The 25,469-nt window shown below is 40.3% G+C and overlaps 1 protein-coding gene across 2 annotated transcripts in view; it reads left to right on the top strand.

Annotated features, from left to right (window-relative positions):
* The window catches only part of Vsnl1 (visinin like 1), a 124,415-nt gene that overhangs the window by 38,509 nt on the left and 60,437 nt on the right, over positions 1-25,469 (top strand). For both annotated transcript variants that reach the window (XM_058578373.1, XM_046441300.2), the window contains exon 2: positions 24,157-24,323. In XM_058578373.1, the coding sequence (XP_058434356.1) occupies positions 24,162-24,323 (162 nt within the window). In that variant the 5' untranslated portion in view covers positions 24,157-24,161. The remainder of the gene's footprint in view (positions 1-24,156; positions 24,324-25,469) is intronic.

A 25,469-nucleotide genomic window follows, 5' to 3' on the forward strand; every position in this document is an offset into this window, starting at 1 on the left:
TGATGGAAAATCCCCTGGATGGTTTTCCAATACAGACATCTGTAAGCACCTATGTCAGGTACTCTTCCCAAACCCCAGGTTGCTTTTCATGTGGTCTGGATCTGTAAGTCATTAAATATACCAAACACTTGGAAAAGGCTGTGTGCTCTCACAGTTCCATGAAGAAGCATAAGGTGCTGCTGAAGAAGCTGCCAGCACGTCTGAGGAATACAGAATTCAAACCTCTCCAGTGGGGACTGAAAATGGGTCATTCTGTGATTCTTAGAGATGTAGATATTAGGAATTAGCTGTTAAAGGGTAGAAGGAGATGCTGTTATTAACAGAGGCAGCAGGAACCAAGTTATTCAGTAATGGCAGAAAAATATTTTCAAATGCATGTACTCTCACACAATGTTTTAAATAGTCAAAGAATGTTAGTGAAATAAAATGAGCATGATGTCATGAAAAGAAATACGGATTCTATAATCAGGCCTATGTTCCAATACAACTTCACACAATACCTCAAGTTTTATGAACCATTGTATCTATAAAATTCAGGTAATGATACCTATATGACAGTATTATTATAGTAATTAATATGAATACTGGCATACAAGTGTCATTTGATGGCTTGCCTTTAGAGGTGGTCATAAAGGTGATTTTATTGTAAGATTAATAATGCTGCACAGGGCTAATTGACACTGATTTCATTATGTGCTTCTATCCAATGCTCACAACTTCGTGTTAAGAATTTTTACTGTCCCTATTATAAAGATGAATAAGTTGAGACTTGGAAACGGTAAGTGACATGCCTACATAACATAGCCAAGGAGGAGCACACCAGGTGGTCTGATTTCAAACCAATGTCTTCACTGCTCTCTCTCTTATTAAGTACTCAGTTATTATTATCAGTACATCATTATCATTATTATGATCACTATTTTAAATTCAAGGCTCTTGAGACGTATGACATTTTTTTCTGAGAGTAAAAGCTTGAAGATTATTTTTAAGATATTATATTTCTAATTTTTTCATTCCACTTCATAATTTACCTTAGAAAATTGGAGTTAGAATCCACTTAAAATGGTAGGAAACCCTAAGTAACAATAGCTTAAATAAGAAAGAAAGGTATTCCTCACTCGTATAAAGAAATCAAGAGGAAGAACTTCAGGATAGTGACCAGTAGCTTCACAAAGTTCTAAGGAACCCAGACACCTTCAGCCTCTTTGCTTTGCCATCCTACAAGGCCATGTCTACCTCATGATCTAAGTTGCCTGTAGCCATTCGTGCTTTCTCGCCAGCAGGAAGAAGGAAAGGGAGGTGAGGGTGCCCCTCCCCGATTAAGGACATTTTCCAAAGTCACACCTGAAAATTGGCATAAAAGCCATTGGCCAGAATTTAGTCACATTTAGCAAAATTCCTGATAAAATTATGCTTTTTATTTCTGAGGAAGAGAGAACATGGATTCTTGGAGGAAACCAGAGTCTTCATTCATCCTAGTAGTGACAAAATTTATGTTTTAATAGACATTTGAATATAGGTTGTCATCTCCTTTAAAATGTAATATATAATCATAACAAAAATAATAAAGTATGTTTAAATTCATGTCTAAGATTATAGTTAACTAAGTTTTTTACAAAGAACATTCTTCTGGGTGTATAAAATCTTGGTATCCATGCCTGGTCTTTGCATCTAGCTCTTCATTTTGGTCAAATCACTTCTTTTTGTTAGTTTCATCATAGGTAAATTGAGAATTAAACTAGAATGTTTCTAATATCTTTTCAGTTCTACCTGTTACTGAATGGTATAGGTAAATCTCATTCGTTTTCTATAATTTTAAAGTAATACAAATGTTATATCACAAAAGTCTAACAAGGCAGTTTTCTCAGGAATAAATACATATTTGTCATTTGTATCCTGCCTCATCACAAAAATGATTCAAGACTTAAGACTGTTCTTTGTTTTTGCAAAAGTAATGTGATAAGAAAGTAAAATAAGCAGAGTAAACATCAGAAAGCAGATTAAATTATCATTTTTCTGCTGGTTATATGCACATAAAACCCATATGTCCAAGGAAAAGCAAAAATTAACAAAATTTGATAAGAAGATAAACAAAACAAATAGCTTTTTCTTTTAGTTTACCTGAAATTATGCAGAAATGAAAAATAGGAATAAACATTCTATGCATAGTAGCAACTAAAAGATAAAATATAAAATTTGTAAGAAAAACAAAATGGCTGTAAATAGCAACTATAAAGTCTTTTGAAGAATAGAATGCATGATAACAAAAAATTAAACGAATATGAAATCATCTATATGATTTTACATATATAAAAATTAAATGCAACAATGAATTGTTATTGTAGACATTATTTAGGTTGTTTAACATGGTCTTAAAGCTATCTGGAATTCTAAAGTTTAAGGTATTAAAAAGAATACTGAGGATAGGCTTTCATTGCAAGATGGTTAAAATATACTATTGTTTTTCAATAAAATAAGATGAAGTAGGCATAGAAATAGATACACTAATGGAATAAAATGGGGAATCCACAGGATATCTCGGTTTCAATATTATTATTTTTTAATGACCAACAAAGGTAGCATTTCGGTTTAGGGTTATTTATTAAATAAAGTATAGTTTATTTAATAAATGTCACTGGGTTAAATTGATTACCCATTTTTGTAGCCAATTCTGGACCAATATCTCATACCATATAAAACAAATTTCAGGTATACTAAAGACCTCAACTTTGTAAGTCTTAGAAGAAATCTAAAACATAACCTAGATATAAGCAATTGAGAAAGCATATAGTAATGGGCATATTTAATGATTACATAAAAGATATAAACTCCCACTAGGCCAAAAGATCCCATTAACATAGAAATTTGCAATGTGTTTCAGTAGCTTCAGAAGACAAATGCTTGTATCCTCAGGACCATCTGTCTGGTTTATAATTGAGACTGATTAAAATATACAAGATAGAGGAGGATCAGAGCCACTACAAGAAGGAAAGACTTTGTATTTGGATGTGAGAGAGTAAAACTATTTTCAGCAGTTTCTGAAGTTACCTCTTTGGGACTCAAAACTTTCCACAGTGAAAGTAATGGTGGTTTGTCCAGCTCAGCAGTTCTAAACAAACATTGAGTGTCTATCACGTGCCAAGCCTATACTAGGAAAACTTAGCAACAAAAATGACAGACTCCCTCATGGAATTTTATTATAACAGGGAGAACACAATGAACAGATGAATAAGAATTGAGCAGCCTTAAAAAAAAAAGGAAGAATATACTTCTATGGGCACACCCAATAAAGAGAATAGCCAAGCCTAAGGAATCCAGGATAGAGACAAAGTGACTTCTAAGGAGGAGTGAGACTCAGCCAGGTGAAGAGAGGCACAGAGAAGGTGCTTCCCACAGAAGGCACAGCATGCTGAAGGGCTGGGTTTGATAGTGAACCTTGTAAGAAACTGGAGCTTCTTAACGGGAGAGCTGGGAGAGTGGCATTGGATGAAGCTGCACAGTTAGGTAACTGGTAGCCAGGCTACCGATTTGGGTGACCCTTACAAGTAGCATGAAGGACTTTTATTTTTTGTACTGTATCCTCTTAGGGCAGTAAAAAAATATTGAACATTTTAGAAAAAGAAGTGACTTGATAAAATGTGGCATCATCAAAAGATCCCTCTGGAGAGTGGATTAGGGAGAAGCTAGAAGAAGAGACCAGTTTGAGGCAGGATCAGTCAGTTGTCCATGTGATAGGTGATGTAAACTTGGTCTAAAGTGTGCCACATGGATTCAGAGACATGCAAATCTGAGCTATTTAAGAGGTGGGTACATAGGCTAGATGTGTGGGGAGTGGGAGAAAGAAGGAGGGAAATGGTGTTCATGGGCAGCCAGGTAGGAGATGGTACAATTCTTCAGATATAGCATCTTGGCCAAGTACCTAGTCTTCCTGAGGCTTTTTACAATAGAACCCAAAAGTTAATCAGAAAATGACCCTCCCTTCACATTGTTCTAGTGTTCATGGGAATTGTTCTTTGTACATCAGAATGAAAAATGTGACTCACCCCAAACTCTCTTGCCCAGGCAGCAAGGTCTGTGATACCTAGACTGCTGAATTCCTGTTAAATTCTAGAGTTTCAATAAAACCTACTGAGGTTTCCTGAAGTCTACAGTTTCATGGCAATATTTCCAGCACTACTTAACACTCCTAGGACTTCTTTGTAATGCCTACATTTTTAAACTTCCAAGGTTAGTAGTGGATTGAAAGAACACAGAGTAACAAATAGCTGCTATAAATGCAGCAACATTTAAAATCAATTCATATTTTAATAATAGCACTAGCATTGGCATATAATTGAATAATAGTGCAATGATATGTGAAAGATACAGTATTCTGTTTCTAAGGCTTAGTGTTCCTGTGGATTCATAGATCCTTGGCAATCATTTGGTGGATTCCCTCACCTCCATACTTTACCCCAGCAAATTCACGTAACAAATATGATTTTTCAAATGATTGTGGATATTTTTGTTTGAAATAAGAAACAAAGCTAATGTTGAGATTTCTAAATTTTTCAGAAATTAAAAAAAATTATTTTTTTGTTTCCTGATGATGGCATTTTTTTCTGCTCCCTTTTAAGTTTGGTCCTAAGTTTAGAACCTAGAGTCTGTACCCATTGAGCACATTGCATTAAAGAAGTTTTATCTACCTCTGAAAATTATTTTGCAAAGATGAATTAATTAAGGATAAACATCAGAACTAGACCTACAGAGCTTTGGGGAACTAACAGAAACCTAGAATTTACTGCTGCCACCTTGGTCTGGATCTTGAATACAAAATGTTTCTCTGCCAATATTTCATTTTCTTGCTCTGCAATTGAGCTCTGGATTCACTATTAATGGGTGATCCAGTACTTTTATTCCAGATCTCTGAAGGAGCAGGTCAACTATTTTTATCTTTAGTTGGAGAACCCTTCCCACTATCCCCCCTTACCCATCTCATCAGCTGGTTGGAGCTGTGCCACTCTTGGGTCAGTGACTCAACCTGAGTTGGATTTGAGGTCATCTCTGCCTTAAAACCACTTACTTCTTTGAATATAAAATATTGATAGAGCCATTTCCATGAAAGAAGAGAAAGAACATATTAGTAACTGATATCTTCAATATGTAGGGCAAAGAACAACCAGGAAGGTGATATGGGGTAGGGGGATTAACTATTTCCTGCCAAGAATAACTCAAGCACTACTTCTATGTTTTTCATAATACATTATCTTCAGGGCAAACCCAAACAGGTTTATAATATTATCTTTATTTCACAGATGAAAACAGTATGACTTTATGGCAATGAGTATTTCACTTGGTCATCTAGCAGATCCTGGCCTTTTGGCTCCAGAATTGAGCTCAAGCTGTCTGCAAGCTCATTGTAGGCAGGATGATCAGCTGTGCTGGGCAATAGGCAATACTGCATGCTTAGTGGTCACAATGACGAACACTGACCAATCAACTTCAGGTCCATTAAGATAGCTCTTAAGATATAAAGGGAAACTAGTAGACTAGAGGAAAGAAGAGACAAGAGAGCAAGAGAGGAGGGGAAAGGAGAAGTAAATCCTGGGGAATAATACTAACCAAATCATATTGTTATATCATGAGCATGTATGGATGTGTAACAGTAAATCCCCTTATTGTGTATAATTCTAGTGCACTAATAAAAGTATGGGAAATGAAGAAAAAATATGAATAGGCAATTGTTAAGCATTTGAAAATCGCCTATCTACAACCTGAATTTGTAAGCTGTTTTTAAAACACATGAGAAAAATATTAAAATAGAAATAAAAATCATAGCTGGTATGGTGGCACATGCTTGTCATTCCAGTGGCTCAGGAGGCGGAGGCAGGAGGATCATGAGTTCAAAGCCAGCCTCAACAAAAGCAAGATGCTAAGCAACTCAATGAGACCCTGTCTCTAAATAAAATACAAACTAGGGCCAGGGATGTGGCTCAGTGATCAAGTGTAACTGAGTTCAATCCCTGGTACACACCCACCCCCAAAGCAAAAAAAAGGAAAAAAAGCAAAATCATCATCCTAACATTGAAATTTAATTTTGTGATTATTTGATGTTTTATCTGACCTCTTACCAATGTGCATAATTTTTCTTTAACATAGTGGTGATATAGATAAGATTTTACCTTCAACCTTTCTTTGTTAAAGGCAATTGCTTTAATTATACTGTTTTTTCAGTCACTCCTGTCTGTCTTCTGTTTATTTATGTGAAATTCTTCTTTGCCTTAAAAAGAAACATTTAAGTTTAGGAAAATGTATCAGGTATTATAAAATAAAACAGAAAATGTGAATTAGAAAATTTCAAGAAAAATGGAAAACAGGGCTTCTGACTTCTTGAGCCCACACTTCAGATTGCTAAACAGAAGCTGCCCTGCGTGGCCCAACAGTCTCCTCTGTGCCTTCTTTGAATGCTTCCAACCTGAAAGGCACCTTCAGGGCTAAGAGATGAAAGAAGCTACACCTACACAGTGGCCTAAGATCATGTTCCATTTGTAATGAACTGCATATCTACCATTAAATGAGACTTTATTATACCACCTCATGAGACTGTGCAAAGTGGCCTTTAAGAAATTACCCTTATTAATGCACTCATGCTTAGAATGTTGTCCAAATACCAACAGCAGCAACTAAGAATGATCACCAACTCATTCTATGTGCTTTTGATGATGACCAGAAACCAAATGGCTCAAGGAATTAATCTCCTTCCAACTAACTGTTTCTATCTCAGAATTTAAAAACACAAAATTTCTCAAATTGTCTTACAAATATTTTGTTAAACTGCTGTGTCTAATAGAAAACTTTATTCAATCATTTTTAAAAGACATGCTGAATGCCTTATAGAGGTATGAACACGACAGTCTCCACCTGCAGAGTGGCCCAAAAATCTTGTAGAGTCAGGCAAGCAGACAAGTATTGCAATCTAGCTTTAAGGTATGAACAGCAGATGCAATTGAAGTGCCAACAAAGCATTTGTAAGACTATGGAACTAACCTGAATCTTCATTTGAGTTGGTGATACCAAACTTGCATGTCACAAAAATGAAATCACTTGACAATTACCAATGGCGTATCAGAAAAAAAGTATCTTTTCCTAAATTTAAAATGGACATGCTTTAAGTTAGTAAAACTCTTCAGAGTTATGGCCTACTTTTCTATTTAGTATTCTGCTACATGTTTTCCTTGAAATGAACATGATTACTGTCTATGATAAGAGCTAGAGGAAAACATGATTATCCAAAATCAAAGATGGCCATTTGAGTGGTTAATCTTCAACATTGTGAAGCACTGAGGAAAAAATCAGTCTGGATTTGAAAGAAGTCTGAATTACTAAATGCTATAAAAATAAATACTTTTTCATACACATGGAAAAGTTCAGAAAATAATATAAAAATATTCTTTGCCCAACTACCCAGAAATTACAAATATTAATGCCTTCTCATACTTCAAAATTGTTTTCATTTCTTATCTCAGTCCTTCTTGCCTGCCTTTTTCCTCAGAAACAATTATTCTATTCAGCTTGGTATGCATTTCTTTCAGGAATACTCTTTTACCATTTTTTTCTAAATGAGTACCATTTTGACTGGTTTTAATATTTAATTAGATGGTATCATTATGTGTGTGTGTGTGTGTGTTACTGTCCAACTTGCTTCTATCAAAAAAAAAAAACCTTCAGAGAGCCCTTTTTATTCATTCATTAACTAACATTGCATTTTATCATGTGACGATACCCCAAGTCAATTATTTATTCCTTATTTGATGGACATTTTAGGTGATTTGTGTGTGTGTGTATTTCAGAGTTGCAATGTGCATCTGTTTCACATACCTGCTTTTGTATACATGTGGGGTCTACACGTTCAAATGGATCATTTTCTATAGGCATTTTCTGCTGCATTAGCCATAGATACTCCTCAACTGACAATAGGGTTACATTCCAATAAGCCCATCATAAGAGAAAAATCCTGCAAGTTGCAAATGTATTTAAAACATGTGATCTACTGAGCAGCAGAGCTTTGTCTGCCTGCCTTACATATGCTGAGAACACTTACATTAGCCTATAGTTGGGCAAAATAATCTTGCACAAAACCTCTTTTATAATAAAATGCTGAATATCTAGCTTCCACAAATGAGAGAAAACATTGGACCCTTGATTATCTAGTTCTGGCTTATTTCACTTAGCATGATGTTCTCCAGTTCCACTCATTTACCAGCAAATGCCACAATTCCTTCTTCTTTATGGCTGAGTAGAATTCTGTTGCGTACATTTTGAATAGTTCTTTTTGGTTAACAGAAGGAACGGAGGGCAATGCTCGGAGGAGGAAATGCAGGCTGGCATTTCCAACCTGGGAAACAGAAGAAATTCAGATTCCTTAAGACAGAGAAAGCAAGGCATAATGGTCACCCACCACTCTCTTAAATATCAGGGACTGCCTACTCTGGTGAATTTGAAGGTTAGATCTTTGGTTTACTGTTTGGAAAATGATGAAAAGAACCTGAAACTGAGCATTAGACGACCTGGGTCCTGTTCTAGGTGCAGGTCTGCCCTTCTGACTTTCTTGATTCTTTCTGCACCTCAGAATTCTCAACATTAAAATAAGGAAGGTTAATTCAATTCTGTGAGTATCCTTTCAAGCTCTCTTATTTTAGTATAAGGCAACATAATAACTTAGAGGAGATGTCTCACCATTAACATTCATTTGCTACCACAGGACCTTGTGTGTTATAGGAATGCAATTATCATTCCATTTTGTAACTTGTAATTAAACTTTTTATACATTGTATCTTTCTTTGGATCATTGGTTGCACAAGAAATAAGCAAGTCCTTTTTCCTTTCCATATTCTGATACACAGCATGGTTTTCACACCTTTTATTCATTCATGAGGAGGAAGAGAGGAAAACAATGGACTGTGTTTTTGCAGTCAACAGATGTAATTTATAGAGTGCTTCAATCCTGTAACTATTCTTTTTCTAATTAGCATATCAATAGTAATTTTCCATGTTTCAACATTGTATTCATATTTTTTTTGCTCTATTGAATTAACCTTCCAAAAATTGCGATCCATTTCCCTAATAGAAAACAGTCACAGTTCTAGAGTTGTTACTATTGTTAAATTAAGCTGCAGTAAATACATTCCCAAGTACGGCTTTTCCTTCTTGGGATATTTCCTTAAGATATCAAAAGTGTTAAGATTTGTTAATTTCTGATTTCTAGCATTTTCTAGTGCATTGTACAACAAACAATTTTGCTCTACTTCATCACTGTGGTTGTTGATATTTCATCTTTAAATCATATTCTGTTCATGTCTTTTTTTATAATTTTTTAAAGAGAGAGAGAGAATTTTTTTTTAATATTTATTTTTTAGTTCTCGGCGGACACAACATCTTTATTTGTATGTGGTGCTGAGGATCGAACCCGGGCTGCACGCATGCCATGCGAGCGCGCTACCAGTTGAGCCACATCCCCAGCCCCTGTTCATGTCTTTGGCTATCAAATCCTTTTCCCCTTTATCTTTAAGCACCTCATATTTTTTCCATGTTGCTCTCTGCACTTGCCTGGTTTTCCAGACTCCCTAAACTTTAAATATGTATGTACTTATTTCTCAGTTTTATCTTTTGTAAAGTTTCTACCTTTGCTTCTATGTTTGACCTTAATGAATAGATAAATATGCTTCCCTCTGTTTATTTACTCTTTGTGTTTAGTCTGGAATGAATTATCTATTTATACTCTTTGATCATTCATATCTCCTTATTCTGAGGATTTGCTTACAATTGGTATTTGATTTACATAAAACATACACATCTTCTGAGTTATTAACATTTTGTCTATAATTTTTGTTCTAATTTTTGTTTTAGTTTCTTTCATTTCATATTAAAATTAAATTTGCATGTTAAAATTTGATTTGTAACTTTGTTTTGACATTTGTCTTTATTCCAAATGTGAATTTTTTTTTAAAAAGAAATGAGTGCAGATAACATGGTTCTAACTTACTTTTTTCATCTAATTGCTATCAAGGGGTGACAATGTCAGGAAACATTTACATTTCCTTTCTTCCTTGTTCTGAGAAGGTTCCTTGATCATGTATTAGGTGATTATATATAGCTGGGTCTATTTTGAGACTCTCCATTCTGTTGTGCTCATCTATATGTCTATTTTTATGCCAGTAAATCCTGCATTTATTTGGGGAGAGCTCAACTTTGCTCTCTCAAGTTTTGCTTCTGCAGGATAAACATTCCTTGTTCTTGCACTTGTGCTCTTGTAGTGAGCATCAAGCTCCTTCCCCTCACCCTAGGGACTAGTGCAGCAGGCAAGCATGAGGTGAAAGATAAGCCTCGGGGTACCCTGAGTTGCCAACCTAAGTTTGCCTTACTTGGGGAAGGAAGTGTCGGCAAAAAGGGGAACATGAGGAAGTCCTACACTGAAATGACAGTTTTTAATATGTATAGAAACCTAGAAAAGACATTCTTGGTTTTTGCCTCCTCTAAAGAGGTAGAATAACTTGTGATGGCCATTATAATCCAGGGGGTTCCAGGGTTCAGATTTCAATTGCACCATTTTCTTGCAGTGTGACCTTGGACAAATTTCTTAAACTCTCTGTACATTGTTCCCCTCAACTGTAAAGGAAGACATAATGCTATCTACTTCACAAAATTGTTGTAAAGGTGAAGTCAGACAATCCATAAACAATGCCTGTAGTTGGTAATAAGCTGTTACTACTGCCAAAGGTTTACTATTTCATTTGGTATTTTGGAGTAGTTATTATACACAATTTAATGTGGAATGAACAAGGTTAGAAAGGTTTAGTAACTTTCTGAAAGGCACCAGCTAGTAGAAGTCTAGAGTGGCTATCTCGCATCCTATTTAGACCCCCATGGCCTGGGTTACTTCTCCAGTGCATGGTGGGCAATGCTGATAATTGGGTTCTTGGATTCTATAGTGGTAACATAGACAAAGCCTTAAATTCTTAGATAAAGGTAAATACAAGACTCAAACACAGTAGATGGTTGTCTTGAGGTTTCCTTTTCGTTCAACAGGGAAAGGAACTAAATGGGAAGAGGCAATAGGGTTTTACCTTAGTCTGTAAATTAGTGGTTTGGAAACCTCTCTCTTCAAATGAAGCACAACTCAGCATATGGCTCCAAGTGACAGTGACACAGGCCTGGAGCATTTGTCATCCCCTCAGGGTGCCAAGAAGCAGCACTTCCTCTCCTGCAGCACCTGTTACCTGCGCTCTCAGAAGGCACGTGGCTGGGAGGGAGGCAGGTGGAGGAGGCCACACTAGCAGCCAGCACACGGGGCTGCCAAGGCGAACACAACCGGAAGGTCTAATTTTAGCCCCCCTAGCCTTGGCATGTCCCTTTCAGTCAAGATAGGTTTCATGTGCCACAATAAAGTGCTTTGTTCCAGCCTTGCTGGACACTTCACAAAGGCCCAGAAAGGACAGGGTGAACCAAATTCAGAGTTGGACACACATCAAAGACAGGAACCTCCCCAGAGAGGGTCACCACCCCCTCACCCTCTGGTAACTGTGCCCTTTCCATCCATCTCCGTGAAGGGGCACGTGGAAGTATTTATCCTTCTGCATGGCTCCCTTCCTATTCCTGTGTGTGTGTGTGTGTGTGTGTGTGTATGAGAGAGAGAGAGAGAGAGAGAGAGAGAGAGAGAGAGAACTTTCTGGTGACTGTTCATCCACAGGTGACTTTACTCCTTCATGTCAGAGATTTGAAATCTACTCCTTCTCTTCATCCCTCCCTAACAAAACTCTGTATATTTGGGTCTTTTTGTTTGTTTGTTTCCTAATATGTCATGGAAAAAAACATGTCATGTACCAGATGAAGAGCCAGAAATAATTGTACAACTGACCAACTGTGTCCATGGTTTGTTTCTTAAAATGACCTGGCTGATTAGGTGAGGCAGAAACTTGCATGGAACTCGCACCCATGGGGAAACTAAAGTTCGGTGAGGACACAGAGTCTGCCAAGGTCACACAGGGAGTCACTGGCAGAGTTAGAACTGAAACCCAGTGCTGTGGGGAAAGCTGTGGGCCCATGAAGGGATCTAAGTGCAGAAAGCCCACCCAGGCCTCTGGGAGGACCCTAGGAAACTTGCAGAAGATGTCATCTGGGTTTGTGGCCAATGGTTCCAGGTTGAGGACCCAGAAGGATGTGTTTTACTTTCAGAGAAAAATCGTCATTTCCTTATTTCCTGGAAAGAGGGTAGGTTAGGTTGGCTCAGAGATGTTACTGTTTCTAAAGCCTTCTGAGTCTTTCCCTTGATCTTCAGGTAGCTCTCATTCCCCACTTCACTGGACACTAGACCCAGCCTTAGGAACTCAGAAGTGATGATCTGTGGAGTCATCGACTTTTTTGATCTTTGAGCTTTCTATATTCAAACTTGAATTTCGATCACTATAATGAGCATTGAGTAGAGCTTCAAGCATTTACAAAGCTCTCTCCTGTCTTACATCTCTTTGAGCCTTGTGATAACACGCTGACATTGGCACTGTTATCATCAGTCTCACAGGTGACAAACGAGAGCCTGGAGAAGTTGCTGACATGGCAGATCCTGACCCATCCATCTTGATTTTGACACTGTGTCCCCGTTAGCTTCTGCGGTGCTCAGATGGCAGCCTGGGGTTTTCCTGAACATCTTTTCCATATTCATCACTTCATCCAGAGTTAATAGGATGACTGGGAACTAAAGCTCTTTGGCCTACAAGTATATCCTGAAATATTGCTGTGAACTGATTGAAAGGATGCAGTTCTGTTGGGAGGCCCCACCACAGTTCTTGTTTCAGGATTCCCAAGATTGATGCATTTGTGAATAAAAGACAATTGTTTCTTTAAATGGAAATTGTATTTGTGCATTTTTTTCCTGATTATAAATGTCATATGTGCTCACTACAGAAATTCAGAAAGATATGGAGAGGAAAATATTACTAGTACACTGCTCACAGTTACGTTGTTAAGATTTTGATGTAAATTATGAACTGGTCAGACTTCCCAAGCTCACAGCTTGAGCAAGTGTGTGTGTGTTAGGCAAGAGCAAGGTGATACTATGCACTGTTTTGTGACCTGCTTTTCCCACTGAGCAGTTGATTGCAATATCTCTTTTCTTCTACTTTCGTCTTTCTTTTGGGGGCATCAAGTATGCACTCAGGTTAGTAACACCACTGAGTTCCTGGCACACTCCATCATTGCCTATATGGAGACCTCCTTGCATTTTCTTATATGTTTTTTAATTTTTCCTTATCTTCTATGTTGACTACACTCCCTTCCTCTACTCTGAGGTATTTAATATATGTCTTCAGTCAAGTGTTTATCCCTGAAACTATGGTGTTTGATTGCATATTTCTGTTTTAATTTAGATAAACAATGCTGAGTCAATACTGATCCATGTGAGTCCATGCAGACCTCCAGTGTCACTGTTAATCACTCAATTTTCACCATGTAGCACTACCAAAATTTATTTAGTCTGTTTCCTCTGAGAGACATTTTTTAAAAGAGAACAATGCTGGAGTACCTGTCTTGTAAATATGTCTCTAAAGAGTGTTGTCTCTGTGATTATTTTCTTGAAATAATTTTGAGGGACTGCTTTTTAAAATATTCTTTATGCAATTTTTCAATTTCTACAGGTTTTTGTTGCTGATTTCCTAATAAGAATCTCAGGAGCTCTCTCTTGTGCATTCTCTCTCTTTCTCTCCTTTCCTCTCTCTCTCTCCACCTTACTTGTCTCCCACTAATGGCACTTAGTACAGTCATCTTCGATCTGTTTCATAGTCTCTGTTTTAGAACTCAGCTGATAAATTCTAGATGCTGATGGCAGGGATAAGAAAGTAACTAATTGATTCAACAATATTTCTGGGTACCTGCTAAGTTGTAGGCTCCGAACTAGGTGTTGAGTGAGTGACACAATCACTCTGTCCTTGCAGATCCCCACGTGTGGAGCGATGAAAGACATGCATGACAGATATTGCCGTGGCAGGATGCAGGGACAGTAGCTGTGCAATGTGCCATCAGCTTGTAAAATAGAAAGCCAGACAATGAAGTCATTGATGGAGAAGCCTTGTGTGTATTTTGAAATATGGAGTTCACTAGAAAAGCATGGTGCTATTAATGGGAACTGTCTTCAAAGCAAAAAGAACCCCAAAAGGAAACCATCAGAGAGGTTGGATATGATACAAGAGGTTGGAGCATAGGGTGGACACACGGGGAGCGTGGAGACTAAAGTTGTGCTAGGAGGGGAGAAGGATGGGAAGAATAGACCCCAGTGAGCAGGCCTGGGAAGTGCTGGAGCTCAAAATAAGCTAGGGAGAGACCACTGCAGGGTTTAAAAGGAGTGACATGAGTGGGGTTTGTGGTTTAGAAAGATCCTTCAAGCTGCAGTGTGAAGATGGATTTGAGCAGGGCAAGACTGAGGATGGGGAAGCAAGGTAGGAGGCAACTTCCATCATCAGGGTGAGAGGTGATAATGGCCCGGACCAAGGCATTGGAAGCAGAAGGAAGTAGATAGAGTTGAGTTAGGAGGTAGATGCTACTAAACTACTTAACTCGATAATTGATTAGATACAGGAACATGAAGGAAATAGAGAAGCTCAAGATAGCAGGATGAATGGGACCCTGGGAAGATGGCTGGGCCATTACCCTGAGAGAAGAAATGAAAAAAAAAGAGATTTTAGGGGAAAAGGAATGTTGGGATACATCGGTTTTGATGTGTTTGTAGGATACAATGGTGGAAATGCATAGCAGGCAGCTGGAGACATTATCTAGTGTTCAGGAAAGATGCCCTGGAGATCAATTTGGAAACCATACAGAAATGCTGAGTTTAAAAATTTGTTGAACAAATAAGGAATTGATTGATTTTTAGCATCATATTTTCTTCAGGTAGAACATTTTACTTATATAAAGCCATCTTCATAGTAGAACATCAAAGTTAAGTACCTTTTTGGAATTTCTGTAGAGATAACAAATTTCCCTTGGAGGGGAAGAACAGTGGCCCGGAGACTCAGGAGATGAGTGACTCGGTCACTACTGCAGACACGTGGGTGTGCTAATCACTCCTCCAATATCCCAAGCCTCACTCTGAGAGGAAGGAAAGTGGTGCACCCCTGATGCTTCAGGCCCAGCCCTGTGACAGGGATGTGCAGATGACGTGGGACACTCCTGGTCTGCTCTTCTCTCTCAGCAGCTCCCTGCTGCTCTGAGATAAGGGCCACGGGCCCTTCCCACTGGGACTTGGCAGCACAACCTAGAACACAATCTGTTGGACAGAAGGCTGTGATTATTAATGAAGGCATTTCCTCTGCTACCTCCCAGGACTAAGTGAGGTTCTGACACTGCCAAAGGTGGCCCGTTTCCTTTCATAAAAGCCAATGCTCGGAAATACATAGAATGGTCGGGACACGCAGGGAAATAAGAATAAGATGCAGAAAAGGGGGTGGCTGCTTGAAACAGTCCCCGGTGAAAGGCCACCAGCTATTAATCAGCTCACACTTCTGCTCAGTGGGTGAGCGAGGAACTGGATGGAAACCATCCACTCAACAGTTGATGCTCAGTCTGGGTTGTGGGATCCTTGGTGACTTTCCTATGTTGGGCCAGATAGGAAGCACTTTCCCATACAAGAGAATCCGCAGTTCAATAGTAATTTCCCTGTCTCACATTTTGGGTACTTGTGTTCACACATACCAGGCTTAGTACCAGGTATTAAGGTTAGAGTGACTCAGGGTCACAGTCGAAATCATGAAGTGTCCACCTTTTGAAGAAGTTCATGTGCTGGATCCCCATAATGAGGACTGTTAAAGCTACTGTCACTGAACTCCTGCTTAATGTTTGAAAAGGCACTATTAGAAAAAAACTCAACATGATATTTTACATATCCTGTTTACATCCCCAAGAGCAAAGAACATCATTTTCATTTAACAAATAAGGAAACTGATGTTCCATTGGGCTAAGTAACTTATCAAAAGTCATATACTTTGTATTTAAAGGAACATCATTTGATTCCAGGTCTGACCCCCAGCATGCACACGCGCGCACACACACACACACACACACATACACACACACACTAAACTCAGTCCAAGTGAAACTAGAAGGGATATCAAGCCTAATAGAAAGGAAAGGGAACCAACAAAATGGGGTGCAAGGACACTGAGTAGAAGCTTTTCGAAAAGACACAGGCTGACGCCAGGCTACACAGAAGGCTTTGGCCTGAGTTCTCCTCCTCAGATGCTTGGGAAAAGTTTATCCTTTCTTGGTCTGAGCTGTCAGTTTTGACCCTTTGCTTTATCAGAGTTTCAGAAGCCCTGGTTCCCACATTACCAGTTGGATTTTTGCTGGTGAACAACTACGAGACCCAAAGACTAATGTCCACTGGCAGCTCCCACCTGGAGTCAGGGATGTTCCTTTTGTCTAGCTAAGACCCCTCCGAACACTTCAGGCTCAGGCCCTGCCCTGCAGAGGGCAAGCTCAGGTGGGAATGTGGCTAGAAGCAACTAGGACAAGCCCACGGAGGGAGACCACTCTTCACACCCTGGCCACGTACACTGGCTCCTCCCATTCCACAGGGCCTAGGACCTTCACCCACCTCAGTACACAAGGATTAAAGGCCTGGGCACAGCAGCAGCCTACAAACCGCATGCTGAGGGCACTCTGGGCTCTGTTACAGCCTGCCATGTTCCCTGGCATAAGTGCCCTGACCTCCCCCTGGCAACCTCTAGAAGACAAAAGGGGTTGGATCAGATGATAGATCCCTGGGACCACTTCTACCTTTACCTCCATGTCTTTATCACCCTTTCGTGAATACACCTGTTGCCACCTGCTTGAACAGTGCCACTGCCACTGCCATCAAAGTTTTTGTTTCTCATTTCCTCATTTATTATAGATCAAATATGTACTTTCTCCTTTTATCTTGAGTCCCCAAGGATGAAGTCTGTGCCTCGCTGCCTATTTCATGCTTGCAGGCCAGAACCTCAGTTGTAATCCCACGAGGTTCAGGTTCAAGGCAATGTCACTGAGAACACCATGCAAAAAGACTTCTTTCCTGAAGCTGCTCTGGTTTCCAGACACGGCATGAAATGCCAGCCTGTGATCAACACTCTCCCTGTCCCCTGGGAAATGCTGCTGGGGCCTTGTGAATACTTGACTTTGGAAGGATGAAGACGAGAGGAGTAGAAAGAGCCAGAGTGTCCGATATTCAACTTTATTAGAAAACAAAGCCGCAGACAAGGTGCTGGGAAACTCTGAGGCATGGATGTCAGTGTTGATTCAACGACTGTTGAACTGGAAACCTAGTCTCATTTGTTTATAGGATTCACAGGACTTGGTGACGGAGGTGGTTTCAACGCCTTTGTGTAAAGACAAACATACTTTGAGTGTTTGACACAGGGAAAACACCCTGCAGAGGTGGGGGGACACCCAACTGGGTAGAAAACTTGGCTTCTCAGCTCAGGATCACCTGCCCTTGGGATCTGAGAGAACCCATCACTGTCCTGAGCCTCAAACCTCTAACCTGAACCCAAAGGGTTGACCCAAAAGAGTCCAGAGGCAAATCTTTCAGGCTTTGGTCTTCTTCAGTGTGTCAGGTTTGAATACTTAATGCTAGACCCCAGCACAGGGATCTTGAGACCATATCAGGGATGCCAGGGAGGGAGCAGAGGGAACTTGGGTTCCGTCTGCACTGCTCTGGGTGTTTTCTGCTTAAACCATCTGCTTTGGCTTTTCTTCATGCTATGCAGCAGTATACCCCAAGTTGACAATCATATTCGCCTGAGTTGCAAGGATGTGTACAGATTTCCCCTGAGGGAGGGTCCCATGGACCGTGTTGACAAAGCAGCCAGGGGTGATTCTGGCATCTAGGCAGGATTAGGAAACACTGCTTAGGAGTTCTTAGCTGGAGCAGTCCTAAGTGAAATTGCCTGCTTGGTGGGACTGTGTCCCTGTGTCCCTGTGTCCCCATTGTGCACCATAGCTCTCTGCTGTGAGAGCCCGTCTTCTCAGACTTCACATTCCAGAAGTTGCAAACATCTCCTGCGTTCAGGTCTGAGTCCTTCAAGGGTGGGACCGTGTCTTCCTTTACATCCCACCATGTCAACACAGGGCCTCTCAGAAGATGCCTAGCCATGTCTGCCCAGCTGAGTTTCCCTGGGGTTCTCTGCCTTCTTCCATTAAGTTAATTGTACCCTGGTCATTACTGACACAAAACCACAGTGACCCAGGTTCTCTCTGCTCCCTTCCTGGCATTCCTGATTTTGTCTCAAGGTCCCCGTGCTGGGTTCTTGCATTAAGAATTCAAAGATGACACACTGAAGAAGACCAAAGCCTGAAAGATTTGCTTCTGGACTCTTTTGGGTCAAACCCTTTGGGTTCATGGCAAAAGCCAGTAGAGAAGGATCACAGAGGAGGCAAGATTAGACTGAGCCTGGCATGAAGACTAAGGTTTAGACAGGTGCCAAGGGATAAAAAGGTCATACCAGGCAGGAACTGAAGCATGAGCAAGGCCAGACTCTTGCAGTTATTTCATGTGCAGGTCAGGAGCCTGGGACTGGAAAGAGGACCTGATTTATTCAAGGCTGACCTGAGTCATCAAGCACCAGAACCAGCTGGACTCCCATTCAAGTCTCTTTCCATGCTAGCTGGCATCGCATGCGTTCCTGGGACCTGCAGCCCTAGTCTCTAAAGCCCTTTCTTCTGCAGCTCTGGGCCGATTTCCAAGCCTCTTACCCACTGATGTGCTTATGCTGTGTGTCTCTACACATGTGGCTGTGCTGCTCCATCTCAGCCACTCAGACTTTAGATGAATCTCACCAAGAGGCAGCCAGGCTGACTGCAGGATTACCTGGGAGGAGCTCGCTGTGCTGTTCTGTGTGCCTCACTATAGTCAATAGGCCCTGGTATGTCCTGGGGAGCTAGAATTAAATAGAGAGGGAAAGGAAGGAGCTCAGAGCAGTGCACACAGGCACACACACACACACACACACACACACACTTTAACCAAATCTTCTTTAACACCAAAGAATCTATGTAAAGAAATGGATTCAGGTGCTTCTCAGCCTCCTGCTAGAAACTTTCTTCTAGGAAGTTCTCCTGCCCACCCCCCACCCTCCTGCAGGATACTCTCTTGCATGCTCTGCCTCCTCTGCTCTGGAACCTGCTACTGAGACAGGATAGGACATGAGTGGGAGGTGAAAAGACCTAAGGCAGGCAGAGCAGTTGGAGGTGGTCGCATAATTCAGGCAAGAGAAGATGATGTCCTGCTTTAGAAAGCCAAGAGCACGGAGGACTCTCTTCAGCCTGCACTTAGCCTTCACTTGCTGGTTGAGCCAAGGAAAATGGTTTAATTTCCCCAGCCTTCAAAGTGCTCATCACTAAAAGAGGAGGGACTATCATCTCTCTCTTAGAGCATTGTTATATTAGTTAGTTTTGTTGCACGAAATCCTCTTGTACACTACAGTTGTTTTTTTAAAAAATACCATTTTTCCTGGGATCATTTGCAAGTAAGTGGGGCTGGACTTTCCTTTCCCAGAGCGCTATCTTCAGGGAGTTCTCTCAACTCCAAAGCCCTTCCGCCAGTTCCATTTTGTGTGTAGCACTGAAATTCTCTCTATTGAAACACAAAGTGATGAATTCCTTAGTTTTGGGGTGGGGCTGCATTTTACATTGTTGCCTAGAACAACAGCTTACAAGGAATGAACCCTGGTTTGCATCCCCTCCCTTCTTGGGCAACAAAATGCTCAAGTTCTGACAGGCTCTCAGGTAAAACTCCGTAGAGCCAATGTGGGCTGAGACAAGCCAATCTGAAGTCTGTCACCCATATTTGACAGTCACAAAACTTGTTCAGAAAAATCAGTGAATGGTGGAGTTGGAAGAATCTTAAAGATTGTCTGATCCAAATTACTCATTTTTAAATAGGGAAACTGAGAAGAGGGAAGGAAAAGTATTTCACCCAAGATGACAGATAATTTGAGAGAGAGAGAGAGAGAGAGAGAGAGAGAGAGAGAGAGAGAGAGAGCTGGCACTCTCCTTCCTGCCCCTGCTGCCCACATTATGTCATGGAAACTCTTTATTGGGAATATTAAAAGATTTGCTGTCATTTTTACCCTTTCTACCAACCTGATCCCATAATGAGAACCACTACTTGGCCCATGTCACAGCAGCCCCAAACAAAAGCAGCACAGGTAGGAGCATCAATCCATCCACACTTCCACTCACCCAGCAAACATCACCAAGTGCCATCTTCATGCCAATTACTGAAGACCCTGAGATAAAAGACACAGGCCCTGCCTTCCAGGTGCCCAGAATTAAATGATGAGAACAGAAAATGAGCCCTCTCTGGGAGGGCAGGCTGTTTTCCATACAATTAAGTCAACACTCCTCCCCCTGAGGAGTTTTCTACTTAAGCTTGTGACTGCATTGACTTTCCTCATATCTAGATTATGAGGTTGATTTTCGGGGGGGGGGGGGGATGAAAATATGCCAGTTGTCTCTGTTCCCCTAATTTATTCACTTCCTCAAAAAATACTTCTTGAATACCCAGAACAAATTACAAAGGATGCAAAGAGAATTAAGTCCCCTCTCCCAAGAATCTAATAATCCATTGGAGAAATAAATGATGATCAAGGGAAGGAAGACACCAAGGACAAAGAGTGTCCAAGTCTGCAGGGAAAGCTTCCCAGAAGTGGTACATGAAGCTACGTAAAGAAGGGGAAGAAGTCCACTGAGCAGACACAGGGGGAATGTCACTCTAGGAAAAGAGAATAGCATACGCAGAGCCATGGGAGTATGGAACACTTCTAGAACCTGAAACAGTTCATTACTGTTAGCACATGAAGTGCAAAGACAGATTGGCAGAAAATAAGAATACAAGGAGGCAGGGACGGACTTATACCATGCTAAAGAGATGGGGCTGCAGCCTGGACAAAAAGAAGTATGGAAGGTTTTAGGGCACAAACCAGATGGCAAGGCTTTTATTTCAGAAATTCACTCAGTTGAGCAGAAGGTAAGTTGAAGTTGAGGCGCTCAGGGAGGAGGTCAATCATCACTCCAGAGACGATCTGATGAGGCCTGGTGAGGGCAGTGGCAATGTCATGCCAAGCCAGGCCAGAACTTGACTTTCTGCATGATCCACCCATTAGCCGGCACACCTGAACAGTGGTACTGACCATGACCCATAATCACCTGGCCTGGAGTTATGCACTGAATCTCCAAAGCTGTGACTCATGGTCCTGACAATGCTCCGGCATGTAGAAGAGACTATCTCCTGCCAGCCAGAGAGAATGGTTAAGGCATCACAAATGATCTGTGGACAATTCCAGTTTTCTTGAATTGATACATTGTTGAGTTTCTAAAGGCTCTTGGGAGAGGTGGTTTTTAATACCCTTTAATCCATTTTTCCATCATTAATACAAAGTCATTTCTGAGCTTGTGGTTTTAATAAACCTGTCTTTTCCAAACAAGGCAGCCCGTCTGGCAAAGAAAAAGAACCTTCTTTCATCCCTTCCTGGAACTGTTTCAGATCCCTCTGACCTTCCTGCTTTTGCTCCCCCTGTTCCTTCCTCTGAAATAACGTTTGTCCTCCAATCTAAGATTATGCACTGGAGTCTTGTGGATCCAGGTTCAAATTTCCAGCTTGGCTCTGCTGAGCTGTGTGATCTACAAGTCACCCAGTGTGCTGAGATTCAGGGAGCTGCCCTCGTCCTTGCTGCCCGGTTGTCTTAGAGTTAAAGTGTGAGAAACGTTCCATTCAGTGCCTACTCCACAGGCAACATTCCATATTGAGTGGTTCTCTGTTAAGTGAGGTTCTAGTTTAATAGTGAAGGTCTATACTTCTCTACTGAAAAAGACAAAGTGAAGTACTGAAAGGTTTGGCAAAAATACATTTTTTTGATTGTCAGGATAACCATGAATTACAGTTTTCTTACCCAAATTAATTAACCCTGACACCTGAGTGCCCACTTGATTTCCAAATCCAGCTGTGGCATCCCACAACTTACAATTAAGAGACAGTTGCTAATAAGAGACTTGGAACTCGAAATCAACAGCAAAACATGAGAAGCTTCACAGTAAAGGACATAGTTGCTGACCCCCAAGTCCTTCTCTCAAACACAGGAGCTTGGAAGGTAACTGACAGCCAGTGCTGTATGCAGCTAGGATGGGGCTCTGGTGGAAGCTTTCCCTGGAAGTAGCAAGCATGGTCAGGTTCTATTATGGTGAGAGAGTTGTTCAATGTTAGGGCAGGTTACTGACAGTGGGTGTGGAGTCTCCTTTAGGAGAAGCTTTAAAAAATAATAACTGCAAAGTATGTGATGAGATTATCCCTCTTGACTGTAGCAAGTGTAGACCTGCCTGGATCTTGGGTTGAAAACCCATTTCAAGCATGTTGCAGAATGAGGTCCACTTGCACAAATTCTTCAAAACTTAACTCACTCACCTATGACTCGATTTTAAAGATCTTCTGGTATTTTTCTTATTCTGGTTGTCCCTCAGATTTTCAAGATTTCTCTTGACCTTTTGAAACACTCTGAGGTTAATTTGTCATGCTTTACTTATATTATTATTATAAAACAGAAATCTTAAAGGACATTCAAAAATATATCCTGAATTTTCCAGCACGAGTACAACTACTATAATAATTTCTAAATATTTTTTGGGTCTTTATTTACCTACTCATTTCTTAATTAACCATCACAGTAAAGCTGAGAGAACTTTATTATATCTGCTTAATTTAGTGAAGAAATTAAAGACGGCATGGTTAATTAATACTGCCCTAAATAACACATAAGTTAAATGGCCATGTCAGGAGTAAAAATTAGGAATGACTCCAAAATTTTTCCCATCCCCCAGCATGCTAATATGATGTTAGCCACACACCTATCATTAGTATAGGTAACATTATCTTATGTACTATTATTTTCCTTCCTATCAATAACTTGGAATCATGTTAACTAAAGTTCACCAACTAATCTCTAGAAAAAGCCATTAAAGTTTTGTTAATTCTGAAGATGAAGTATAGGAAGTTTGTAAAAATGAAAGAAGTAGAAATTAATGTGAGTTATTTTTATTTGAAAAAAAAAAGCTACAGCTTTAGAACTAGGTCAACTAAATGCACTATGATTACTTATCCAGATCCCCACCCCCGTTTTTTTTAACTTTTGGTGGTGGTGGACTAGGGAATGAGACCAGAGCCTTACACATGCTAGGCAAGTTCTCTATCACTGAGCTACATCCCTGGCCCTTTCTATTTTATTTTGAGGCAGGGTCTCACTAAGTTGCTTAGGCTGGCTTCTAACTTGTGATCCTCCTGCCTCAGTCGCCTCCATAGCTGGGATAACAGATATGCACCACCACACCCAGTTCTAAGCCATTTTAAATATTTTTTTATTTGTTGTTTTTAGTTATACATGATAGTAGGATATATTTTGACATATCATACATACATGGAGTATAACTTCCCATTTTTGTGGTTGTACATGATGTGGAGTTATACTGGTTGTATATTCATATAAGAACATAGGAAAATTATGTCCAATTCATTCTACTGTCTTTCCCATTCCCATCCCTCCGTCCTTCCCCCAACTCCCCTGTGTTCAATCCAGTGAACCTCTACTCCTCCCTCCCAACACACCTGTCTTGAGTCAACATCTACATATCAGAGAAAGCATTTAGCCTTTGGTTTTTAGGGGTTGGCTCCAAGCCATTTTTGATCAATTGGTTATAAAGTCTTCTTATTGTTCTTGTCACTAACCCCATTGAAAATCCCTCTGATCTAAATGTAGAATTAGACACCTGGGCAGCAAGTGCTAATGAATCATAACTCACAGAAGGAGAACTAAATGCTTCCATGCACTTGATACGAACAACACAAAGAGGAATGGCTGCCTGGTTTCCACTTGGGGGTCCATGCCTTGTGACAGGTGACACAAGGAGAAGGGTGAGCCTTGCAGCCCTTGAACTGTCCAAAGAGTCTTTTTTGCTCCTATTTTTTTCTAGAACACAGAGTAGAGTGAGGCAGACTTGGGGGACAGTGATCAGACACCCCAGAGTGAGTCCCAGCTAAGAGGCTGCTCAGATCTCCTCAATTATAAATGGGCACCGCCACGGCACTAATGACCTCCCTTTGCTTTTCTGCAGGCAGAATGGGGAAACAAAATAGCAAACTGGCCCCCGAAGTCATGGAGGACCTGGTGAAGAGCACGGAGTTCAACGAGCACGAGCTGAAGCAGTGGTACAAAGGGTTCCTCAAGGACTGCCCAAGCGGGAGGCTGAACCTTGAAGAGTTCCAGCAGCTCTACGTGAAGGTAGGGCGCCCAGCCTTTCATTTCCTGGGCTGGAAAATACTGTCTCGGTGAAATGTAGCTTTATGTGGGATTTTAACTGGAAGGAGTCAGTTTGTTTCAATTCTGGCAGTTTTCTAACCAAAAAGAAAAATGGGCACTTTTTAAAAATGCAAGTTTAAAAGTATTTAAAAAGTATTTGTGTGTGTGTGTGTGTGTGCACGCGCGCGCATGTGCACATATACATATGTTTAGAGATGAATCAAGAGGTTTCTGAACAAGAAGAGTAATTGTTAAAACACTGAATACTGTTTGAAAGATGATAACATCTAGTGAAAAACCAAAGAATCAGATAATTGGGTTTGCTGATAATTATTAGCAGGTTTCTAATGACAACATTGTTTGGCTTTTTAAAGGTTGTGTGTGTGTTATCTCTGTTAAAGGGAAAGTACCTGAGAGAGCTGGCTGTGGTGGCACATACCTGTAATCTAGGCAGCCGAGGAGGCTGAGGCAGGACAATTGCAAATTCAAAGCCAGCTTTGACAACTTAGAAAGGCCATAAGCAACTTAGAGGGACCCTGTCTCTAAATAAAACATAGAAAGGGCTATGGATGTGGCTCAGCAGTTAATCACCCCTGAGTTCAATCTCCAATACCAAAAATAAAAAATAAATAAACAAAGAATAACTGGGAGGGATTTTTCACCAAGAAAGATCCCTCTTATATGCCATAAGAACCCAGATTCCTACAACAACCCATTTCAAAGGAAAAGGTGTGATATACCTCAGCATCAATGCCTATATCATGGAGTCTTAACTTCTTACATTATTTAGAAGCTACTCTTTGCCTGAACATTAAATGGAACTGTCCCATAAAATATAATTTTTTCTTAAGTCATAGTGTTATGGTTTGTCTATGTTTATGGAATTGTGTTGGTTCTAGTTTTGGCATGACTTAAGTCTTTCCATTTTGTGTATACTATGTAACAATATACATGTGAAAGAAATACATTTTTTAGCTACTTCTGACTAAAATACCAAATAAAAAAACATTGCTTTTATCATTTAATTGAGCAAATGTGAATTGGGGTAATATGAACTCTTCAGATACATATGTGTGTGTGAGAAGCTTGTATCGAATGTTAAACATTGTCATTTTCTCTGAGGCTAAA

Source organism: Marmota monax, unplaced genomic scaffold (genome assembly GCF_021218885.2).
Source record: "Marmota monax isolate L192 unplaced genomic scaffold, Marmota_monax_Labrador192_F-V1.1 WCK01_AAM20220418_F8-fsc00010, whole genome shotgun sequence".
NCBI lineage: Eukaryota > Metazoa > Chordata > Mammalia > Rodentia > Sciuridae > Marmota > Marmota monax.